The sequence below is a fragment of the Eutrigla gurnardus genome, assembly GCF_963514095.1.
Source record: "Eutrigla gurnardus genome assembly, chromosome: 13".
Lineage (NCBI taxonomy): Eukaryota > Metazoa > Chordata > Actinopteri > Perciformes > Triglidae > Eutrigla > Eutrigla gurnardus.
In genome coordinates, this window is record NC_139936.1 from 12,664,882 (window position 1) to 12,685,407 (window position 20,526).

At 41.7% G+C, this 20,526-nt stretch overlaps 1 protein-coding gene across 9 annotated transcripts; it reads left to right on the plus strand.

The window, feature by feature from the left end:
* Positions 1-714: 714 nt before the first annotated feature.
* Positions 715-19,748, plus strand: atxn2 (ataxin 2). Of its 9 annotated transcripts, XM_084025033.1 has the most exons (26): positions 715-1,209; positions 2,575-2,605; positions 2,845-2,904; positions 3,325-3,396; positions 4,749-4,899; positions 5,783-5,797; positions 7,434-7,558; positions 7,732-7,823; positions 7,905-8,093; positions 9,014-9,186; positions 9,443-9,691; positions 11,117-11,302; positions 11,425-11,604; positions 11,784-11,891; positions 11,987-12,057; positions 12,148-12,506; positions 12,935-12,998; positions 13,103-13,249; positions 13,939-13,956; positions 14,562-14,634; positions 15,041-15,234; positions 16,235-16,361; positions 16,473-16,664; positions 17,199-17,410; positions 18,420-18,597; positions 18,935-19,747. In XM_084025033.1, the coding sequence occupies exons 1-26, from the start codon at positions 1,100-1,102 to the stop codon at positions 18,961-18,963; spliced, it is 3,405 nt and encodes a 1,134-aa protein (XP_083881159.1). In that variant the 5' UTR covers positions 715-1,099; the 3' UTR covers positions 18,964-19,747. The 9 variants fall into 9 exon arrangements, with proteins under 9 accessions (XP_083881159.1, XP_083881160.1, XP_083881158.1 ...); XM_084025034.1 differs by lacking the exon at positions 5,783-5,797 and having other exon boundaries at positions 4,749-4,914; positions 14,562-14,628; positions 18,935-19,748; XM_084025032.1 differs by lacking the exon at positions 5,783-5,797 and having other exon boundaries at positions 4,749-4,914.
* The last annotated feature ends 778 nt before the right edge of the window (positions 19,749-20,526 follow it).

Here is a 20,526-nt window from a genome sequence, read left to right on the forward strand (position 1 = left end):
CAACATGTTGAGGAAAAGGAAAAACATAAGGGAAATGTCGTTTTAGATTAGATTTAGCTTGAATAAAAAAAAAAATGTTAAAGTGAATCATATCAGGAGTGCAGTGTTTTGGGAATATATGTAGCATTATTTAGTGTGTGCATCCAGGTACTTAACATTGTATCGTGTAAAGACAAAATCATTGTGTAATTTTCTTTTCATATTATATTATATGCTGTAAAGGTAATTTCCCTACCTAACTCTATGTGTCAGTTTGTTCGGTTTGTCGAGGTCAGACCAGTGATAAGCATGACGGGAGCAACTTCAACAAAGTGTCATCTTTATCAGGCAGTCATGTTGTAATGTGTAAATTGCCGATAATATGCACATCAACACACAATCAGTGTGTGAATAGCTTGATTCTGTGTTTCCTATGGGTGAGCGCCCGTGTGTGTTCGCCGGCTCACGTGGATTCCACAAAACAGCCGTCGAGGATTCGTGGACTTCCTGAAAATAGTGCCATGTTGTATGTCTAATTTTGCCAAACAACGTATCTAGATTCTTATTTTGTGGTCCATATTAAATACAACTACGTTTGTATATTTAACAGACTGATGTTTGTCAACGAACACGGTGTAGGAATGTTTAGATTAACGTTATACGTTATGAGCCGTTACGCCTTTCATATATCCCTCCGCTGTTTTTTGTCCCCTTTCAGACTGTTTTGGTCTTTTCGCTGTTAGCAACGGAAAGAAGCCGAGATAGCTGTAAACCCTATTTTGAGATTATCTATTTTTTTTGTTCGGATAACATAACAATTTGACAAGAGGTGTAGCACCTATGTCTATTTTGGAAGAGTGATTGGCGCTTGTTGTCTTTTTAAAATATTATTTTTTTCCCGTTTTAATAGGAATTGTACAGATTGCTAATTTAGATAGCAACGGTTGGCGAGCTAGCTTTTTAGCATAGCATCTTCCTCAAGAGGCACGTTGACATTACCCCGTTAGCTAGCCAGAATTTAGGATCGCTAACGTTAGCGTGCTGTCACACAATCACACATCGTCAAGAAATTGCGGGGCGAAGCTGGTCGTTTTAAGACACCGTGTTTTATGGGATCACCATGTCAATGAAGGCCGGTGGAAATCGCAGTAAGCCCGGCGGTGGCAACACCTCTGGTGCAGCCGCCTCCGGTGCCGGAGGAAGCGGCGGGGGACGACAGAATCTGGGCAGGTCTGTGGAATTAAATTGTTAACTTGGCGAAATACGAACACGGCAGCGGTGGTTTTTGTGGCCAATCTTTGGTGCTTGCATGCAGGCACTATCAACAGTGGCAGTTTTGAGAGATGACACTCCCGTTAAGTGGTCCAAAAGTAGTACGCGTTTCTGAACGTTATGCGGGCCTTGCGACGTGTTTGTCACCTAGCGTAACGTTATGCAGTTTAGCTAGCGAGGCCTGTCTGCTGCTTGCCCCGGTAATGTTGCAACTTCGAGCCAGCGTTACCCCCTCTTGCGGGGTAAATACAACCTATAATCTATAGTCTCTGATTAGAGGTGTGTAGGGTGGAGAAACGTGTGTAGGGGCGATGCCGCTTGACAAGTCGTTTATCAGTTTACTATCAGCTTTGGAGCCGATTTAGCTAAGAGCGTTAATTAGCCGTTTGACAGCCCATGCTTTGTAATTCAGTGCACTTGCCTCATTCAGTTTTATAGCGATTAGCTAACGGGACGGGCTGGCGACTTTTCAATTCATGAGACCGTGTTGAAACAGAGGTGTTTTCGTTTTATTGTCACCGGGTTTGGTACATTACCGCAACATTGCTGCAACGGGTTTGCCAAGAAATTGATATAAACGTGTGGGCGCACGAAAGAAAGGGGCGGGTGAGGAGAAAAGGGGGAATTATAGACCGACGGGCTTTCAACCTTGACGTTGCCGTTGCTGATCGTGTAAATAATGCCCTTGAAGCATGACATTTCTGTACATGTCGTCCCCAGGTTAAAGCTAACACACGCTGTCGGTGCAGACGCTGCATGCGTATTGTAAATTTGAGTGGTCTTAATTTGGTCAGGCTTCTTGTTCACCGGTCACTAGGACAGTACGTCCCATTCATTGCGTAGGGTTCATCCATTAAGGCCGAGCGAAGATGGTGTAAAACGCGATAGGGCAAACGAAATCGGCCCATTTCCGCTTGCCATTGCTTGGAATTGGTTTTATTTATTTTAATATTGAGGAACCAACTGTTAAATTGAGCATATTACTCATTTATTAAAACGGGATACAATGCAGGGAGAGTGGTCCTTGCCCACATCGAATCAAGTGTGAATGCCTGGCCATGTGCCAGCTGCTGAACAAGGTGCATTTTAGGACATGCTTGGGAAAAAATGTAGGCTACTGAGTGTTTGGCTGGCAGCCCGTTATTCACATTATTCCAACCAGCAAAATATTCTGGAGTCTTTTGCAAATTTCAGGATCTGCATTGCATTCAAATGTGTAATAATAATTATGCCCCCCCCCCCCCATTGGAGAGGGCGTTTTTTTCAATATGCTAGTGAGAACTAAAGTGCTTATGATGAAAACAATGTCATTTTTTCTTTCAGGGGAAGACACAGTGGTAAAGGTCCCTCAGCAGTAAGTAACTGATAAACTATTATAAGCCAGTGCAAGTCATTTGATTTGATTTGATGGTTTTTATTAAGACATGACATTTGGTTTAGAAGAATGCACAGAATGGACCTCAGAGAACGCTTAAATCCAGTTGTTGGATATGTTCATTGTTATGAATGAAACATGTCTGTAAGAACCTATTTGACATTCTTTCTTTGCGAATAGGATACATCAGAAGTTAACTGGTCTTTTTTCTTCTTTAGGTCATTTTCAATGGTGTATATGCAAATATGAGGATGGTCCATGTCTTGACTTCAGTGGTGGTATGTTATCTGTCTGTCTTAACATTTTTTAGATGTTACAGATATGTCTAGTATGTCCTGAATTTTGTCTTCTGTGTCATAACAATAACGAATGGATAAATAAGCACAGATACAAAAAAACATGTTTGAAACAACCACATGAGCTGTGCTTACTGTAAATTAATTTGTAACAGCATTATTTACTGCAGTCTCACTTTAACGACATGCTGTTTCCTCAAAATGTCTACGCTGCTATAAACAAAGCCTGTGTGATCTGGAGAGACAGCTGGTTACATAAACAAAGCAGAAATTGATCAATCATTTGTATTTTTCAAAGCAGATGGGTTTCTGAACTTGTTTTTTAAATCTGTTTATTGATATTGGCATTTAATGGAATGAGTGTTGCATACAGTGAATAATGATATGTCTATTTATTCACAGGGGACCAAGTGTGAGCTGAAAGTGAAAAATGGAGCAGTCTATGAAGGGGTATTTAAGACATACGGTCCAGAGGTAAGGATCACACATAGAGCAATGTTCTAGATAGGTGCTAATATGGAGCTAGAGCTGCAATTTCCTTACTGGCAGTACTAATATTTAGGTTAACTATGCTGGGAAGATAGTGCGAGGTCAGCACTCAATAGCAGCTTCACCCCTGAGGTGGCTCCAGCGTAGATCGCCCTTTCCATCTTTCCCTTTAAGGAGGAGATGTATGTGACCCTTCATCTTCCCTTTAAGGTTGAAATATTCATTTTGCACAAATGAAAGGTTTAACCTGTGTAATAGTAGACATTTATGTCGAGTTCACTTGGCTTTAACTTCAATTCTCAATAGGATGTCAATAACATACATTATCCGCTGTCTTTTCTAAGGTTGTTTTGACTGAAATGTGAATAAGGCTCACAGGATACTCCAAAATACATTAGATTTGGTGTTTGCACAAGCGCACACACACCATTTTGTTTTGAGACCAAATCAAAGCATCATATTTGGCTTTTATTACTCCAGTGTGTGCAAGCTGAACAGTCAAACATGCTGAAATATTCACCACTCCTGTGCACAGACTCTTAGTCAACAGTGTAAGGTTCGTGTGCAGGGCTTCTGTTTTCAATTTTCTTCTATAATATTATACTAGTGTTTTATTACTTATTGTTTTGAGGAAATTTTAGGTCACAAGCTCCTCCATCTGGCATCGATGCCATTAAATGAGCATCCATTAAATTGATTGATGTCACTCAAACTTCAGTTCAAGAACCCAGAAATAATTTCCTATAGTTCGGCCTGAGGCAAGCATGGTGATGTGCCATGCTAGGCCAAGATTGGAGGTTTTCATTCCAATTAAAGACACAAAGTGGTTTAATTAATTCGGCCCTATTTTTTTGGTTGTGCTCATCAGGATAATTTTCATTATACTATCACTTTTTTTTTTCGGGTAAATGCTTCATCGTTTAGTGTATAAAATGTCAGAAAATAGCTAAAGAAATCTGTCCCAATTTTCCAGAGCCCAAGGTGACTTCTTCTTTTTTCAAATGGCTCATTTGGTCTAATCAGAAGTCCAAAATGAAAAAAATATGTAATTCACACCAATAGAGCATAGAAAAAAACAGCAACTCATCCCTGAAGTTGGAACCAGAGAATGTTTGACATTTTTCCTTGATCATTTTACTTAAAAGATTGATCGATTTATCAAAATGATTGCCAATTAATTTCCTTTCCATCCAGCTACTGCGGTACGTGATTGGGATGAACCAATGAAGGGGTTCTGTCCAACATATCCCATTGTTCCTCATCTAGTCTGTAGATAGTAAATGCTTTTGCTGTATTTCAGATTCCCCTTTTAATCCTACCATGACTTCCTTCCTCAGTGTGACCTGGTGTTGGATGCAGCTCATAGAAAGAGCCCAGAGCCGAGCATTGCTCCCAGGAAAGAGGACATTGTGGAGAGCATAATTTTTAAGGCCTCAGATGTTGTAGTGGTGACCTTCAAAGATGTGGACCTGAATTTCGCCAAGAAAGGTACCTTGGGTCTTTGTGTTTATCAAATATCATCTGGGCACGTGAACAGCAGTCTTTATATACACCTAGTGTATATACTTAAAACAAAAAAAAAGCATACAGAATGTAAATTGGTGAGTTCGTCACTTTGTATTCATTACACATACAGCAAAATAAACACATGCCAGGGTGGATGCCCATCAGTGCATGCACACAACATTTTGATCCATTTCAGTGTGTATTCACTCCCTTGACATGACAGTCTTTGCCGTGGTTGAAATCTTGTGTGTGTGCTCTGAGTGACCAGGCATCGAAGATTAATGTGGTCTATTGATTGATCCGAAAGGTTGCCCTGGTGCAGCAAGGACACTCAATAAAGGCTGCATGAGTCTTCTTCATCTAATTAATCTTGACCCGTACAATTCTTCTTTGAATGATAATGGACTGCGGGGGAGGGTTTTATTTTCTGAAAATGAAAAGGTGAAAATGTGTGAGGGTTTCGCCACATACTTAGAAGAGATATTACTGCATTGGCACCACTTGTAATATAATATGGTTGTTGAAGTGGACAATTATGGAAATTTAGCAACAATTTGCAAATGTTAGTGATCCTGTGTTACTCAGTCAACAAGGTAGTTAAATTCAGTGTGTTTAAATAACTGTTATTTCTGCAGATTGTGTACTGGTTAGAAATGTCATTTTCATTTAGAAGGTATATGTGTCTTCATCAAGTCAATAGCTGAAATATGGGATGTGGGGAGTCTATGAAAACCACACTAACTAAAGTTGTGTAAAAAAAAAAAAAACATGCAATCAATTGTTTGTGTAATCGCTGGTCAGTCATTCTGTCAGTCCATCATCTGACTCTCTGTCATCTGTCTGTCTCTCCTCTCCAATGGTCTAGTCTCCTCTGACACAGGTAATATATGGCTGTTTTCTGCTCTCGCACTTCTCTGTATGCATTCAAACACATTTTTGAACCTTCAAGGCTTGGGTCTGATCTGTTGCACCCTATTGCTGCTTTTTTTAAATCAAATTTCATGAGAGAATTTGGGGATGCTTTCACATAACCTAAGAATAACAATCAAATGTTTGTTCCAAGTCAGTCTCGCTCCATCTTCCCGCCAGGTGTTTTGTTATCTTTTGACTGGATGTTGCTTTCGGTGGAAGAGTTACCACGTGCTCTATCATACGCTGTTATCTACATAGTTAAGCTTGTACTTTAGAGATCAGCAGATGCTGAAGCCTCCTGGTCATGACCTTAGATGTCATACATATGGCCTTATGCTCACTTATGAGGAATCTGAGCATGTGGGAATGGTGTCAATATTTAATGTAGTAAACTGACACTAGTACTTGTTTTTATTTGTTTTCAACAGTAGTGTTAGTTTTAAGAAGACATGTAAAGTTAGGTTTTAAAATTTGGTAGTTTTATCAAATTATTTTATGGTTTAGGCCCCAGCATAATTGGAGCCAGCCACCAATGACACACTTAAAGAAGTGAGTCACTTTTGGAACAGGATGGATATGATTATTAGGATATGGTTATTATTTTTGTCTTACACATTGGGGTGCTGTGGTGCTTGATTTTAAATATTGCTGCACCAGAGCTCAGTTCAAATTGGAGCTAGATGGAAAAAGGGAAATTATAAGCATTACAAATATGATTCCATTGAAAGCAACAGATTAAAGACTCATACCGAGCACAAGCACCTTAATTTGCTTTCTGAGCATTGTATTAAAAATCGTATTATGCCAGGATGTTTAATTTGGTTTGGCCCTGAAGTGCTTTGAGGTAATACTTGACTGCAATCTAAATGCATGTTCGCTAGCCCTCACTATGCTCACATTTGATTTGTAAATGTTCCTTATTTTTTGTACAATTCCCTTGATGGAACGAATGCATGGAGCATACCAACCACCACTACTAATATAATCCAGGCCTTTTAGCCCATCTGTCTGCATGGTGCCATCTAGTATCTCTCAACTTGCTCTGAAATGCTTAAATGCACTTTGTATTGTGGGATGATTTGGAATGGCTAAGTTATGGTTACTCCAGGTGGCTGATATGCTTAATGCATGCAGTCCATTGGTGCCAGTTCTGAAAATGTGAGCACAGACTTGGGCTGACATGAGATTTCCTTTCACTTTAATTGTTTTTTTTTTCTTTGAGGGTGCCTGTCTCTGGTTTTAGTGTAGTCAACCATAGAATCCTATAAGTTTACTTAATTACAGTGGGTGGTAGTTTGGACTATCAGCCCCATGAAGACTTTCTCATATGCAAATGTTGTTTTTCAAGGTTTTTCCATGGTTAGCTTTACCAAGGCCAGCTCAAGCAATAGCAATTTAAAAAAAAATGTTTTGGTCATATAGACCATTGCTGTGAGAGCTCGTGGCTCTTGAGTGCTTGCCTGCATAAAGTGTGTGCGTGCGTGTGTGCGTGCGTGTGAGCGTGCGTGTGTGTGTGCGTGTGTGTGTGCGTGCGTGCGTGTGTGCGTGTGTGTGTGTGTGTGTGTGTGTGGTACATAAATATGTATTCTTTGTATGTGCGGCAGACAACTTCACAGATGCAGCAGTGAGCGGTAAGATCAATGGCGAGCACAAAGAGAAGGATCTAGAGCCGTGGGATGGAGGAGAGACCCACAACTCTGACAGCCTCGAGTCTCTGGATACAGACGTGGTAAGAAAACGAACACAACAGAATTCATACAGGCCTTCATATGATGAGGTTTGTCAATTGCATAGTTTTTATTTGACAGGAAAATAAGTAACGAGGCGTTGTGTCATCTGATCCACAGCATTTATAATTCTTTAATGGTTCTTTAGTGAAATGATTTCTCTCTGTTGTATCAGTCAAACGGTTGGGACCCGAATGATATGTTCAAGTACAACGAGGAGAAGTATGGAGTCTTGTCTACATATGACAGCAGCCTATCCACATACACGTAAGCACTTTGGGTTTATTAGAATATGTTTGCTTGATTTGCCTTTACCTATACTCCTAATACATGACTTGAACTCCTCAGGGTCCCCTTGGAGCGCGACAACTCAGAAGAGTTCCTCAAGAGGGAGGCGCGTGCTGCCCAGCTGGCAGAAGAGATCGAGGCCAGTGCCACATACAAGGCCCGTGTGGCTCTGGAGAATGACGAACGCTCTGAGGAGGAGAAATACACTGCTGTAGTGCGAGGGGAAAGGGAGACACACACACTTAGCAGGTGAGACCAGGAGGCACATACACACTTGGGGTTAAAACATAATTCGTGTACAGGTGAGTGAGTTGGTGCTTGCCATTATGTAATTGCAGATTGTGTTATCAACCAGCACATGCCTTTCAAATTTAATTAATTCTCATTGTTGGTAAATTGGCTGTTAATGTGTGCTTCTTTATGCACAAAAGAATGCAGCAACACAACACTGCAACATTTACAGTCCTAGGATTTAGTTTATAATTCGTTACTGTTGTTATTAATAATAATAAATGTGCATACCATAAAGTCAATCATCTGGCTTGGCCTATTTATAGACTTCATCGCCTAGGTAGGTGAGTAGTAGTGTAGTTATTCAATCAAATATTACATTCGCCCTCACATGTTCATGCAGTAAAACTGACTATAAATATCATCAGAGATGATTTATCATTGGGGGGTGCTTTTTTCTATCCCACAGGTACTGTGTTTATTAATAAAAACGTAGAGACTCATTGTACACACTCCATTTCCAGTGCCTGATATTTTAGAAAGACTTTACAAACGGCAGAATCTATGTATTAGCATTGGCTATGCTATATTTATCTCAAGGACTTTGAGCCCTCGCCATTAAAGTGCACGGGTGAGCACAAGTATGTAATATATGTACATAATGCTTGCCAATTGTGTGGGCCTGCAGTAGAAAGGCTTGGGCTTGATGAAGCATAGTTAAGCCTTAAAGGGAGACGGAGTAGTTGCAGCAAATTCACTTCAATTCAGACAGCAGCTGCTCCCTTAGTAACTTGAAAACATCCTAATTTTGCCTGATGAGAAGTACTTATTTGAATGGAGTGGTGTAGGATTAACCCCTCCCCTTTATTATCTTGACTAATGTCTTTCACAGATTTAACTGAACAATGTTGTATTTTTGTGTGTGTCTGTGTGTGCAGAGAGAACAAGTACATTCCTCCAGGTCAGAGGAACAGGGAGGCGATGTCCTGGGGACCAGGACGTCAGAATTCACCTCGTCTTGCTCAGAGCTCCGCTGGACCCTCAACTCCTCGACCAGGACCTCACGACTACAGTCCCAGCTCCGGGGCTGACCAGAGAGTGGTTAACGGAGGTATGTTTAACACATCACACACAACCCTACGGAGTTAACGTACAGAGTTGCAGCGTTTCTGGGATGTTTTGTTGCTGTTAATTCATTTGTTCATTGTACTTATGTCAGTTGAATCATTTTATTTCTGCCTGGCCATTCTTTCTCATATTATTAATCCCCTTTCCTTTACATTCCTGCTATACCTTTGTTTTCCCCACTTTAACTGGTTGTTACCTGCTGTTTGTCATCCTTGATCATTTGTCCTTCCCTCTTTTAGGTTCATCCCATTGGCCCTCACCCTGTCCGTCTCCTTCCTCCCGCCCCCCTTCTCGTTACCAGTCTGGCCCCTCCTCCCTGCCTCCTCGGGCAACCACGCCCACCAGGCCACCCTCCAGACCCCCCTCTCGACCTTCCAGGCCTCCCTCTCATTCATCCCACCCCTCCTATCCCTCCTCCTCATCCTCCTTTTCCCACCATGGGCCCACGCCGCCGGCCTCCACTCTGCCCAAACGCATGTCTTCAGAAGGTACCCACATCAGTGTGGAGTAGACCTGGGCAAAGGCATGAGTTGAAGGTGTATGGATTTGGCTCAATATGGAAGTGATATTCCATAAATAATCAGACGGAAGATGTTAGAAGGGTTTTAAGGTTAAATAACTAAACTACTTTCAAAAATAAATTTGCCCAGGTCTAGTGTGGAACAACACAAATGGGTGAAATTGCTTCATAAGGCTGATTTGGGGTCAGATTTGCAATTTCCTTGCAAATGGAAATTTGGTACGGGTTTGATAAACCACTCAGCTGATCCTTTGTCAGTTTGTCAAGCAGTTTCACCTTGGCATGTGGGTGCACCACGATGTGTGCTGTGCATTCTTTCTAGCAAGAGTTGTGGAAGTGGAAGATCTCAGCAGGTTGCACAATATTTTAGATAATTAAGAATATTGTGGCTGCTATCGAATTGAAAACATATTTGTAACCATAAACCTTTCAAAGGTTTGATTTTCGCAATTAAAAAAAAAAGCAAAATTGTGAATGAAGCATAGGAAAGATGCAGACAGAAGTTTTATTTTAGTGGATATATTAGCTCTGTACTCCTGCGCATTTGGATATGATATCCTGCCTTTTGACATTTTGGGCGTAAAAGATTTAAGAAATGTTGCTTCTCTGATGACACCTAGCAAGTGTTATCTGTTGTAATATCAGCCTCTCATTAGTACAGCAATGAGAGGAAATCAACCACTGGACGACTGCAAACAAAAGAGTACCAATATGCTCTTTAATTACGTTGAATTTATCAAAAACAAATGTGATTTGTTTGTAGAATCACTACTATTTTCCATTGATCGTGGGCATTAATTTGATAATGGTTTTGAGTCCTCCTATGTACACTTGCAGCAACATTTAAAACTGGAAGCAAAACCTTTAACCTGTTAGTCCTTGTTTAGCGTTTAATTCCAATGAGCTGGAGTGCTGACCAAAAATAATTAAGTGTCCCTGTCCAAATACATTTGGATCGTGTTTATACTTTTCAAATGTGTTGACACTGAATGGCCTAATATTTAACTAGTATTTAGCTAAAGATCGAGTTTTGTACTCAGTGAAATCTTTAAATACGGGTTTCCATCCTCCTCTATCCTCCGTTTCCCTGTTTCTCATCTCTCACTTCACGTGGTTGTGGTTTGAAAAGTGTGGTGTGTTGTTTGATCACTTTACAGGATCTTCTGCAGTTTCTCCACTAACATGCATGTCACCAAAAACACTACTAGATTGAATTGTAATAAGTGCAGAGGTTTTGGTTTTTTAAGTTTTTATGAGAAACAGAGGAGTTTCAAGGAAAAACCTTCGCAACACATAGTAGGAAACACTGATTTTTAGGTGTGTTTACCTCAAATCCACTGTCTGTGTGTGGAGTTCTGTCTGTCTTCATCTTTATTTTGTTTTTCATCTACAGGCCCACCCAGGATGTCTCCAAAATCACAGCGGACACCTCGGGCTCACAGAGCGCCACCCTGCCGGACCACTGGAATCCCTCCAGGAGTGGATTTAATTTCCCACAATGTCCCCGGAGATGTCCCAGTGACCCCACCCTCTCGGAGCAGTTCCTCTGGAGGGACATGGTCATCAGTGGTTAGTGGAGGTAAAGGAGTTCTTCCCTTCTTCTGAACTTCTCCACTCTGTGTGTTTTTATTTTCAATTCATTTTTCCAACTGTATGAACATTTCCGATCACCAAAATCAAATTTCCTGTCCCCCGCCTCAGCTCACAGACCTCGCTCTCCGCGACAGAATAGTATGGGTGGAGCATCCTCCGGCACCTCCTCCCTCCCAGCTACCCAGACAGGAACAGCTCCGGTGGAAACTGTTGCTACAGCAACCTCAGCTTCCGCTCCTACTGCTGCGAGCCCTGCCCCCAACATGGTCACATCCTCTTCAGGAGATGGTAGGGTTAAAGTTCACCCACACTTTCAGTGATTGATTTAGGGAATGAGGAATGCTATAAAATACCTGGTTTCTGTGTATCTGGATTTGACGTTTTAGTGTAGGTTCAGTCACTATCAGAAGGACTGTTCCTTGCTGTGCTATTTTAATGGAAGTCAACTGATGATGTTTCTGTTATAGCAAAAGAATGTCGTGTCCAGGAGACAAGACAGACGTCCCCCACGGCAAACAAGGAGAATATTAAACCCTTGGAAAGCTCAACTAGTATCACCAGACCAGTCTGTAAAGGTACAATATATGAAAACCAGCAGTATGACCTCATCCATTTGATAATCACTGAAATACTCATACCATCTCTCTCTCTCTCTCTGCTCACCTTACAGGACCCCCTTCTATGGCACCAGACCACAGAAAACAAATAGATAATTTAAAGAAATTTAGTGTTGATTTTAGGGTGAGTGTGCTCAAAAGCTGACATAACCTCATGTTTTTGTAGCTTGTATGTGCTTCCTCTAACTCCTTCTTTTCTTCCTCCTTCTTCCAGTTGCAGTCTAGTTCAAACCCAGACCCTGCTTTTGACCAGATGATGACCAAGCCTCCCAGAGATCCAGTAGACAAGCCGAAAGACCTTCCCCTGGACAAAGCCTCCGCAGTGGGACGGGAGGGCACTGAAGACGGTGTGGTAGTGATCGGTGCTGGCACCCCCAGTAGTGCTCCATCCACCACCACCACAAACGCCAGTAAGCCCGGCAGCCCCGCTGCACTGTCCCCGTCTCCCTCCGCCCCTGACATAAAGAGGGCGGGGCTGGATGTGACATCACAAGGAGTTCAGACGACAGCCACTTCCTCATTTAGTGGACCCAAGCATGAAGAGAAGGAGGAAAAGAAAGAGGCAGTGCAAGAGTGAGTGGAATAAACAGTATGGTTGAGAGGGGAAACTGAATGTGTATTTAAAGGATAAGTCTGCTGATACTCTGTATATTTCTTATTGTGATGAAATCATGAAAAGACCTAGGCCAACATAAGCTTTGTTATAACAAGCATTTAATGTGGAACATTGTATTCCATTGTGGTTCAAAACCAATTAAAAACACATCAATGTGCTACACCATCGCAATGGATGACATGTTCCTTCTTCACCAACAATTTGGACCCTGTACTTCGATCGCTCATACACATCCTGCTGCTCACTAGAGCATCAAATGTGTTTTAATCCGCTGCTGAAAATGGTCTCCAACAAATATGCTATTTACTCCTTTTTGAGGAATGTTTGCCCAGCTGGAAATTACTGAATCTAACTAACTTCTTCACTGTTTGATGTCCTCTTCCAGTCAAGTGAGAAAATCAACCCTGAACCCAAATGCCAATGAGTTCAAACCCCGATTCAATGCGCAGGTCAGTTGTATGCCGTGCTGCTTCCAGACTACACAATTATTATACCACAAACTGAAATCTATCATAAATGAATGTCTGTCTGTATTCATATGGTCCTTCATCAGCCCAAACCAGCCAACACCCCTACGCCTCCCCGGCCTCAGGGCCAGCCTAGCCCCTCCATCGTGGTCCAGCAGCCCCAAACTGTCTACGGTCAGACAGTCTGCTTCCCCCAGATGTATCCCCTCACACCAGTCAGCCCTGGAGTGCAGGTGAGACACACACCTGCATGCTGCAATATGTAGTACAATGACACCCTGAGTATTTAAACAATATGATATGCAAAATTCATTCAAACCAATTACTAGCAGCCATCACCATGAGGTCTCCTAACATGACTGCTTATGTTTGTCCTCATTTGATTCCTCTCTTTTCCTGGATTTGATTCATTTATAATGCATGACAACATATGTCTTTACTTATTTTCATTCTTAATAGGATACATTTAACATTGTTTGGTAATTTAGTTTTCTTTGTACACCGTGATATACAGAACATTCGTGCGTTCTTCCACTTTATCACTTTGCTTTCCTCTGTCATCTTCCAGGCACTGTTATTTTAATTATTTTTGCTCTATTATTTGAAAAAAAAACTTTAGGTAGATATTTTGGATAACAGACTTAGCATGTTTAAAGGAAGTAATGATTAAATTTGTATACCTAATGATTTCAAAAGAATGTTTGAGTGCTCTCAAAGCACTTATTAAATGTTTTCAGCATATTAATGAGGGAAGCTGTTACATTTGTATTCATAAATGTATATTCTTTCCTGTGTTGCTTTAAGAAAAACATGGTGATCCAACATCAGACACGTGCAAACGATAAAATAACTTGGTTAACAACTAAAGAGTGGTTCTTTTTTTCCTTTTCTCCCCCTCCTCCTCTCTCTCTCGCTCCATTAGAAAAGCATAATATGGAAGGTTTGTGAACTTTTTAAATCCTTTTGTTTTGTTTTTAAGGCCAATCATTACTGAGATGTTTTTGTTTTTTTTGCTTGTTGAATTAATGCCATCAGATGATGGTTTGCCAACTTCTTATTGCAATTAATTTAAACTGTCCTCACAGACTTCATCTTATTTCTATTGGCTTCATCTGTTTACCATCAAATGGCTGTAAGCTAATAGGAATTTGAGCCTCTTTGTTTCTGCTGTAGTAGTACATTTGTAATAGATATGAATGGTGTATAATGTTAAAGAGTTAATGAATGGAAGATGACGAGCAGTGTTTGGGGCGTAGTCATAGTTATAACTCTCATCATTCAGCCCAATGAGAGACAGGCATAGAAAATGCATGTGGCCCCAGGTAAGAGATAAGTCCCACAGTCTCACATGCGCATATGTTTTTAATGTTTTTTTGTATGTATTGGGTAAAAGTTTAGCAAGTAAAGCTAAAAGCTGAGTAGTTGGTGTCCAGACTCATAGATGGGTAGTAAAAGTAGTTCCACACAAATAATAATAATTGATGCTGAAGTGTTGTGACTTGATTGAGTATAAACCTATTTTCTCCGTTCCCCTCCTCACTCCAGTCTCCAGCTATGTACCAGGTTCAGATGCCTCATATGACAGTCAGCCAGTCTAAACCCTACAGACCAGGTAAAGGTGAGAATAACTTTCTCTCATTTTCCTCCCACCTCTCTCTTTCTCCGTCTCTTGAACATGCACAATACATCACACACGCAGTAACAGGTATGCTGTGGGTCCAGTATATATGGTGTCACACCACACGGGCAGAAGAAAGAAAAGCAGCAATCATACAGCAACACTGCACAGACCAGATTTGACACCAAAGTGACTGAATGAAGATATAGTTGCACTTAACTTGGATGAGCTATATGAATGTGGGATTTGAGTAATCACGTTGGGAAACTCATCTGATCAAGTGTTACTCATCTTAAGAAAGTTTTTTTTGGGGGGGGGCTGAAGTTATTCAGTTTAGTTCAGATTTAAGGGATGTTAAATGTAACTAATCTTCTTCCCACTTGAAATCTCTTGCATGATTGTCCAGTACCCAACATGCCCCAGCAGAGGTCAGACCAGCACCACCCGCAAGGCACGCCCACCATGATGCACCCAGCTACGGCAGCAGGACCCCCTATTGTAGCACAGAGCCCTGCATACCCTGCCCAGTACTTTACCTGCAGCCCACAGCAGTTCACCAGTCAGCCACTGGTCCAGCAGATGACACACTACCAATCACAGGTAAGGTTGTGTCAGAACAACGTGACCTTTAGCAGCTTTTTCAGCAGTGCTCAGCCTCTGTTTAGCCACATGTAACCATTACAGTTGCTCTGGCACCGTTAGTTAGTGCTGGCAGTATTTATCTCTCCCACTATTCACCAGTCAGCCATTTATGTGACAGATGCCAGCAGTCCAGCAGCCTGACAGAATGCCAGGCACAATGCCAGTGTGTCATCACCTCTGATTTGTGGAGACTCCTGTCTCTTATACCTGAAGTGTTGTTACCTTATTTGCAAGCAGGCTGTGATAGAACGAGTGCAGGAACACAGAGGTGATTAGGATTTCTTTCGGTGTGCCAATGGTTAACTAATTAGCTAATATTAAAAAGGGATGAGAAATGAATATCAGTGTTATTCCTGTTAACATACAGATGGATGGATGGATAATGAGAGGGGAACGGAGAAAGAGATTAAATCTAAACGGAAAACATCTTAACTTGGAGCTAATTTCCAGGAAAAATCTTCAAAGCCTACCAAATGCACCGATTTGAATTAAATGTGTTTTTCATGTTGAATAGTGCTTATGTAAAATAGCTGAGGTTTGGTACCAGTACAAAAACGATTGACTTCTGTAGATACCTTAGTTTGGGAAATGTTTGCTTGTTTTTCTTTTTAATTTAACTAAAGAAGCCACATAAGAACTTTTGGTACTTTTTGGAATTTTGATACTATATTAAATCTTTACCATTGGAGTTGGATACCCAGCCATAGTTAAGGACTAAACATTGTTTAAAGGTTGAGTAGATCATTTAGAAAAACCAGAGACTTTTAACTCATCGCCGAACCGAATAAATCCTGCACCTTTGTTCAGACTCCGTTTGCCATTAGTGTGTTACAAGGATTTCAAATAATAAAACAAAGTGTTTCTGTATAGAATGACCTTCTCAACCTTGATTAGGTTACATACAAAGGCTCTAATGCTGATATTGTCCGTCTTCTGTCCGTCCTTGTGTGTCCTTCAGGCGCAGCATGTGTTCAGTCCGGTAATGCAGGGAAATGCCAGGATGATGGCACCTCCCACGCACGGCCAACCCACACTTGTCTCTTCCTCTACTACACAGTACCCAGAGCAGACACACACCATGTATGGTATGTCGGCGCATCACTTGTGTAAGCTCGTGTGCAACAGGCCAGAATGTGCAGGTTAAGTTGTGTGTCCTGTTCAAATCCCTTTCATCCTGACTCATTTTGGTCTTGCAGTGTCTCCAGGGCCAATGCCTCAGCAGTACCCCCACCCCAATGCCACCCTACACCCCCACCAACAGCACCCCCAGCCCTCTGCCACACCTACAGGTCAAGGCCAGCAGGGTGGTCCCCAACAACATGGCGGTCCTCCTAACCACCCAGCAGCCAGCCCAGTCCAGCACTCCCAACATCAGCAGGCAGCAGCAGGTGAGGTTTTTCTGCCTAATTTATACTTCTGTGGAAAAGCTTGTGCAGGATTGAGAAACTTGCAGGGTTGTGCAGAGATGCGCCATGCGGCCTCTGAAAAGCGTGACTATGCGCCAAGTACCGTGGACAAAGCAGAAGTTTGAATGGACTTCAGAGCCGGGTTTTCCAGACGTGTACCTTACATCCATTCCAAGAAAAACATCAACTTATTCATTCTTGGCACGGGAGCTGCTCCTCATCATTCAACTCTATCATCATTTTTTCCAGCCATCTTGTGTTGGGTCCAACTCATGTGAACTATTGAGTCATACCTGTCAAATAAATAAAAGATCGCCTAACAAAAACGCCAGGTCCAAATCAAAAAGAAATGATATGCTACACGCAATCTGCTGCAGTGTTGTGTATTCCTGGCGTGCATGAGTTCATGCATAGGTGCACATCTGCAGAAGTATAAGACATCTGTGTAAGTGCATGATCATAAGTATTGTGTGTAGTAGTATTGTGTTTCTATTTGTGTTTTCTTGTGTGTTGTAGCGGCGGCAGCAGCCCAGGCCCTCCACCTGGCCAACCAGCCCCAGCAACAGCAGATGTATTCGGCCTTGGCCCCCACTCCCCCCTCCATGACCCCGGGGCCCAACCCCCAGTCTCCCCAGGCATCATTCCCCTCTGCCCAGCAGACTGTCTATATCCACCCTCAGCAGGTCCAGCACGGCTACAACCACAACCACATGGCACACGTGCAGCAGGTAGGTCACAACCTGTCGTCAGCTTGTCAAGCTGGGACGATTGATAAGATTGGCAGCGTCTCATAAAGGTTTGCCACGATAGGAAACACGCATGCATTGGCTTTGTTTCGAGAATTAAATGAGAAAGCTTATCACACCCTGTATCAGTGTAAAGTATGGAACATGAGTCAGGATGTGGTTAGCTTGGGTTACTTCTAAGTACTTAACGATACAATGTGTTAAGTAAAAACCCACAATATTTTCATATGATACCAGTTGCCTTTAAGATAGCTAGAAAACTGAAGCAGAAAAACAGAAATGCCAACCGGGCCCGCTGGCAGGCCATCAGATTGCTGACAGGTGGGACAAATTTTCACTTGTTGGCAGGAAACATTTCAGATGGTATATTCATGTCCTCGGTGTAGCCCATTAATTACCTAGACTGTGGCGGCCTGCCAGAGTTTCATAATGGACCCAAAAATACTTTTACACTCCTCAACGGGTGGGCTGGCTCTCCATGAGGATTTCCCCCGCAACGGTGCACAGCGATCTGCGGCTTGCAGCTCCAGACGTATTAGCTTTACAGCACCCCTCGCCCTTCCTTAGACTGACACTTTAATTTGGGACTAAAAACGTCTCCCCAGACCCCCTAGAGGGTCCCGACTCCACCCACCATAGTCTCACAAAATCCTATTTGTGTGGTTATAAAATAGCAGAACACCTGCAAACTCACTTTTACTATGTTTAAGATATTAATGGCACAACAGAGTTTGACCCCCGGGTCACAACAATATGTCCGTGCTGCTTCTGTCAGTAACATACAGGCAGAAGTTGTGAATGTTGTGACACTGATGCTCGTCTGTTTCATCTTTTTAATTAAATTGTGTCCTTCTGTTCATCTCTCATTGTCATTCTCACTTTCTGTCACACTTTTCCCCTCATTTTCACACACACACACACACACACACACACACACACACACACACACACACACACACACACACACACACACACACACACACACACACAGGCTCATATGCAGTCTGGTTTAGTGCAGTCTCACCACCCGGGCCAGACCCACCCCACGATGATGTTGATGGCTACCCAAGGTCCTCCGGGGGGTCCGCAGCAACCCATGCCCCAGTCTGCTCTCAACCCCATACCCGTTTCCTCCACCACACATTTCTCCTACCTGACACATCCACAAGGTATGTTTCTTTTATTAAATAGCAAACTTCAGGAATATGTACTTTGCATGTTTCCTTACCTTCCTACAGTAAGGAGATATGTATGATAGCGTGTCTTTGTACCTTACTCCTGTTGTGTATACTCATGTATGTGCTCTAGGTTTGTCACAATATACTCAAATTAATAATAAATGTGACATTTTTTAAATATTGATATCATGGTAATTATACATCAGCAGATTTTAAGCCAGTGTGGCCTGTGAGACGTGAAGCAGCTGTCTACAATATCAATAATTTTAGAGACATTCTGAACCTCTGAATTGTGGACATCCCCCCCCATTTTGTCTCCTCTCTGCAGTGCAAGCTCATCATCAGCAGCAGCTGTAGATAGAGAGCGCCAGCAAGCCGAGGGACCGGCTCTTTGATTCGCTTCTCAACCAGAGCCTTCATAAGCAGGCGATGAAGAGAATAAGAGCCGTCCCTCTCCTCTCTTTCCTCATCCTCACCAGACATGCTTCACATCAGCTTTTCTCTTCCCCCCCCTCCCTCCCCCCTCCCTCCCTCCCTCTTTCTCTCCCAGACTAGGCAATAAGAGAATGTTAACAGGTTGATGCTGTGACATGTTTTAACAAGCTAGAGAGTTTTAACGGGCAAGACTGCTTTTATTCAGCCCCTGTTTACACGCAGACATCTGAAAACACACACACAGAAACACACAAACACACACACTATCAGGGGTCCCAAATTGCAACTTGAGTGAGCTTGCCAAGTAAGACATGAAAGAGAGAATGAGAGAAACTAATCAGTGAGAGTGAAGAAGAAAATTCAACTGGAACTTGTTTTTTGTCTGCACCTTGTTCTGAAAAGAAAACATCTTCCAACTTTTAGACAGTATTAATCTTACTGTTTATTGCTGCTGCTATGTGCTGCGTTTGTTTCCAGACTACACGACAGGTTTCTAACCAAACTAAAAATGAAACATGACAAGAATCTTCCTGTGAAATAAACACGTGTTGGCAGCCAAGGACAGGAGAAATGTTATTTATGAAATTCTAATGGCGGAGGTGACCAGATCCCAGTTCTCACCTGACCCTTATGTAACTTTTAAGTTAAAACTTTTACTTTGTAGATAATATAAATAATTTAAAAAATGAGTAAAAAAATTTAAAAACAATAAAAAAGTTTTAAAAACTGAATGGCGTTTTGTGGTTGCATTCCATTTTGTGTGTGTCATCTGTTGCTTCATTACCGTGAACATCGACACTCATTTTCTGACCTATCCCACGCACGCCGTTCTGCTGACATAAATACTCACAGGTCAGAAGGTCATAAGGTCTATTACTAAAGAACACATGAGAGACATTCACCAACAGTTAAAAGGATCAGTAAATATAATTCAGAAGAATCAGTGTTTCTAGTTTCAGTACAGTTTACTCCTCTTTTAGGAAATGATGAAGCCTTTTTGATGTTCAACAGTCAAAATATATAAATTTGACCTGTGTTTAAGAATTTGCTTCTTCAGGAGGAGCCAATCGGTTTGAGGCAGCAAAAAATCGGAGGAATTTTGAGGAGTGTAAGATCAGAGCCTGCCATTATTTATTTGTATATTATTTTTTTCATATTTTTACACTTGAAAGTGAGTTGAAGGGTTTGGCGAACTCTATATACTGTACATATGCACGATCATTTGCAAATATAATTCTTTTACCATTGGAAAATCGTATCATTTAGAAAACTGTTTTATACAAGTAGGTTCCACAGCTTCAACACTGTCATCATTCAACCAGAATATAATATAATCTGCTATTATCCAGTCAAACAATTTAAGATGAAGCTAAATCAATAGTGAAAGGATTGCCTGTTTCTTTTAGGATTTGATCAGTTTAATTAACCATAAAGCGTAGTGCATTGTAACTGGCTGCCCAATAATAAGACATAGTATGCTATGCT

Bases quoted from the DNA above. Each gene is read 5' to 3' on its own strand.
- atxn2 (XM_084025032.1), top strand. From the start codon at position 1,100: ATGTCAATGAAGGCCGGTGGAAATCGCAGTAAGCCCGGCGGTGGCAAC. The intron at 2,606-2,844 runs GTAAGTAACTGA...TTTCTTCTTTAG, and splicing joins GTGGTAAAGGTCCCTCAGCA to GTCATTTTCAATGGTGTATA. The intron at 15,235-16,234 runs GTAAGGTTGTGT...TGTGTCCTTCAG, and splicing joins TGACACACTACCAATCACAG to GCGCAGCATGTGTTCAGTCC.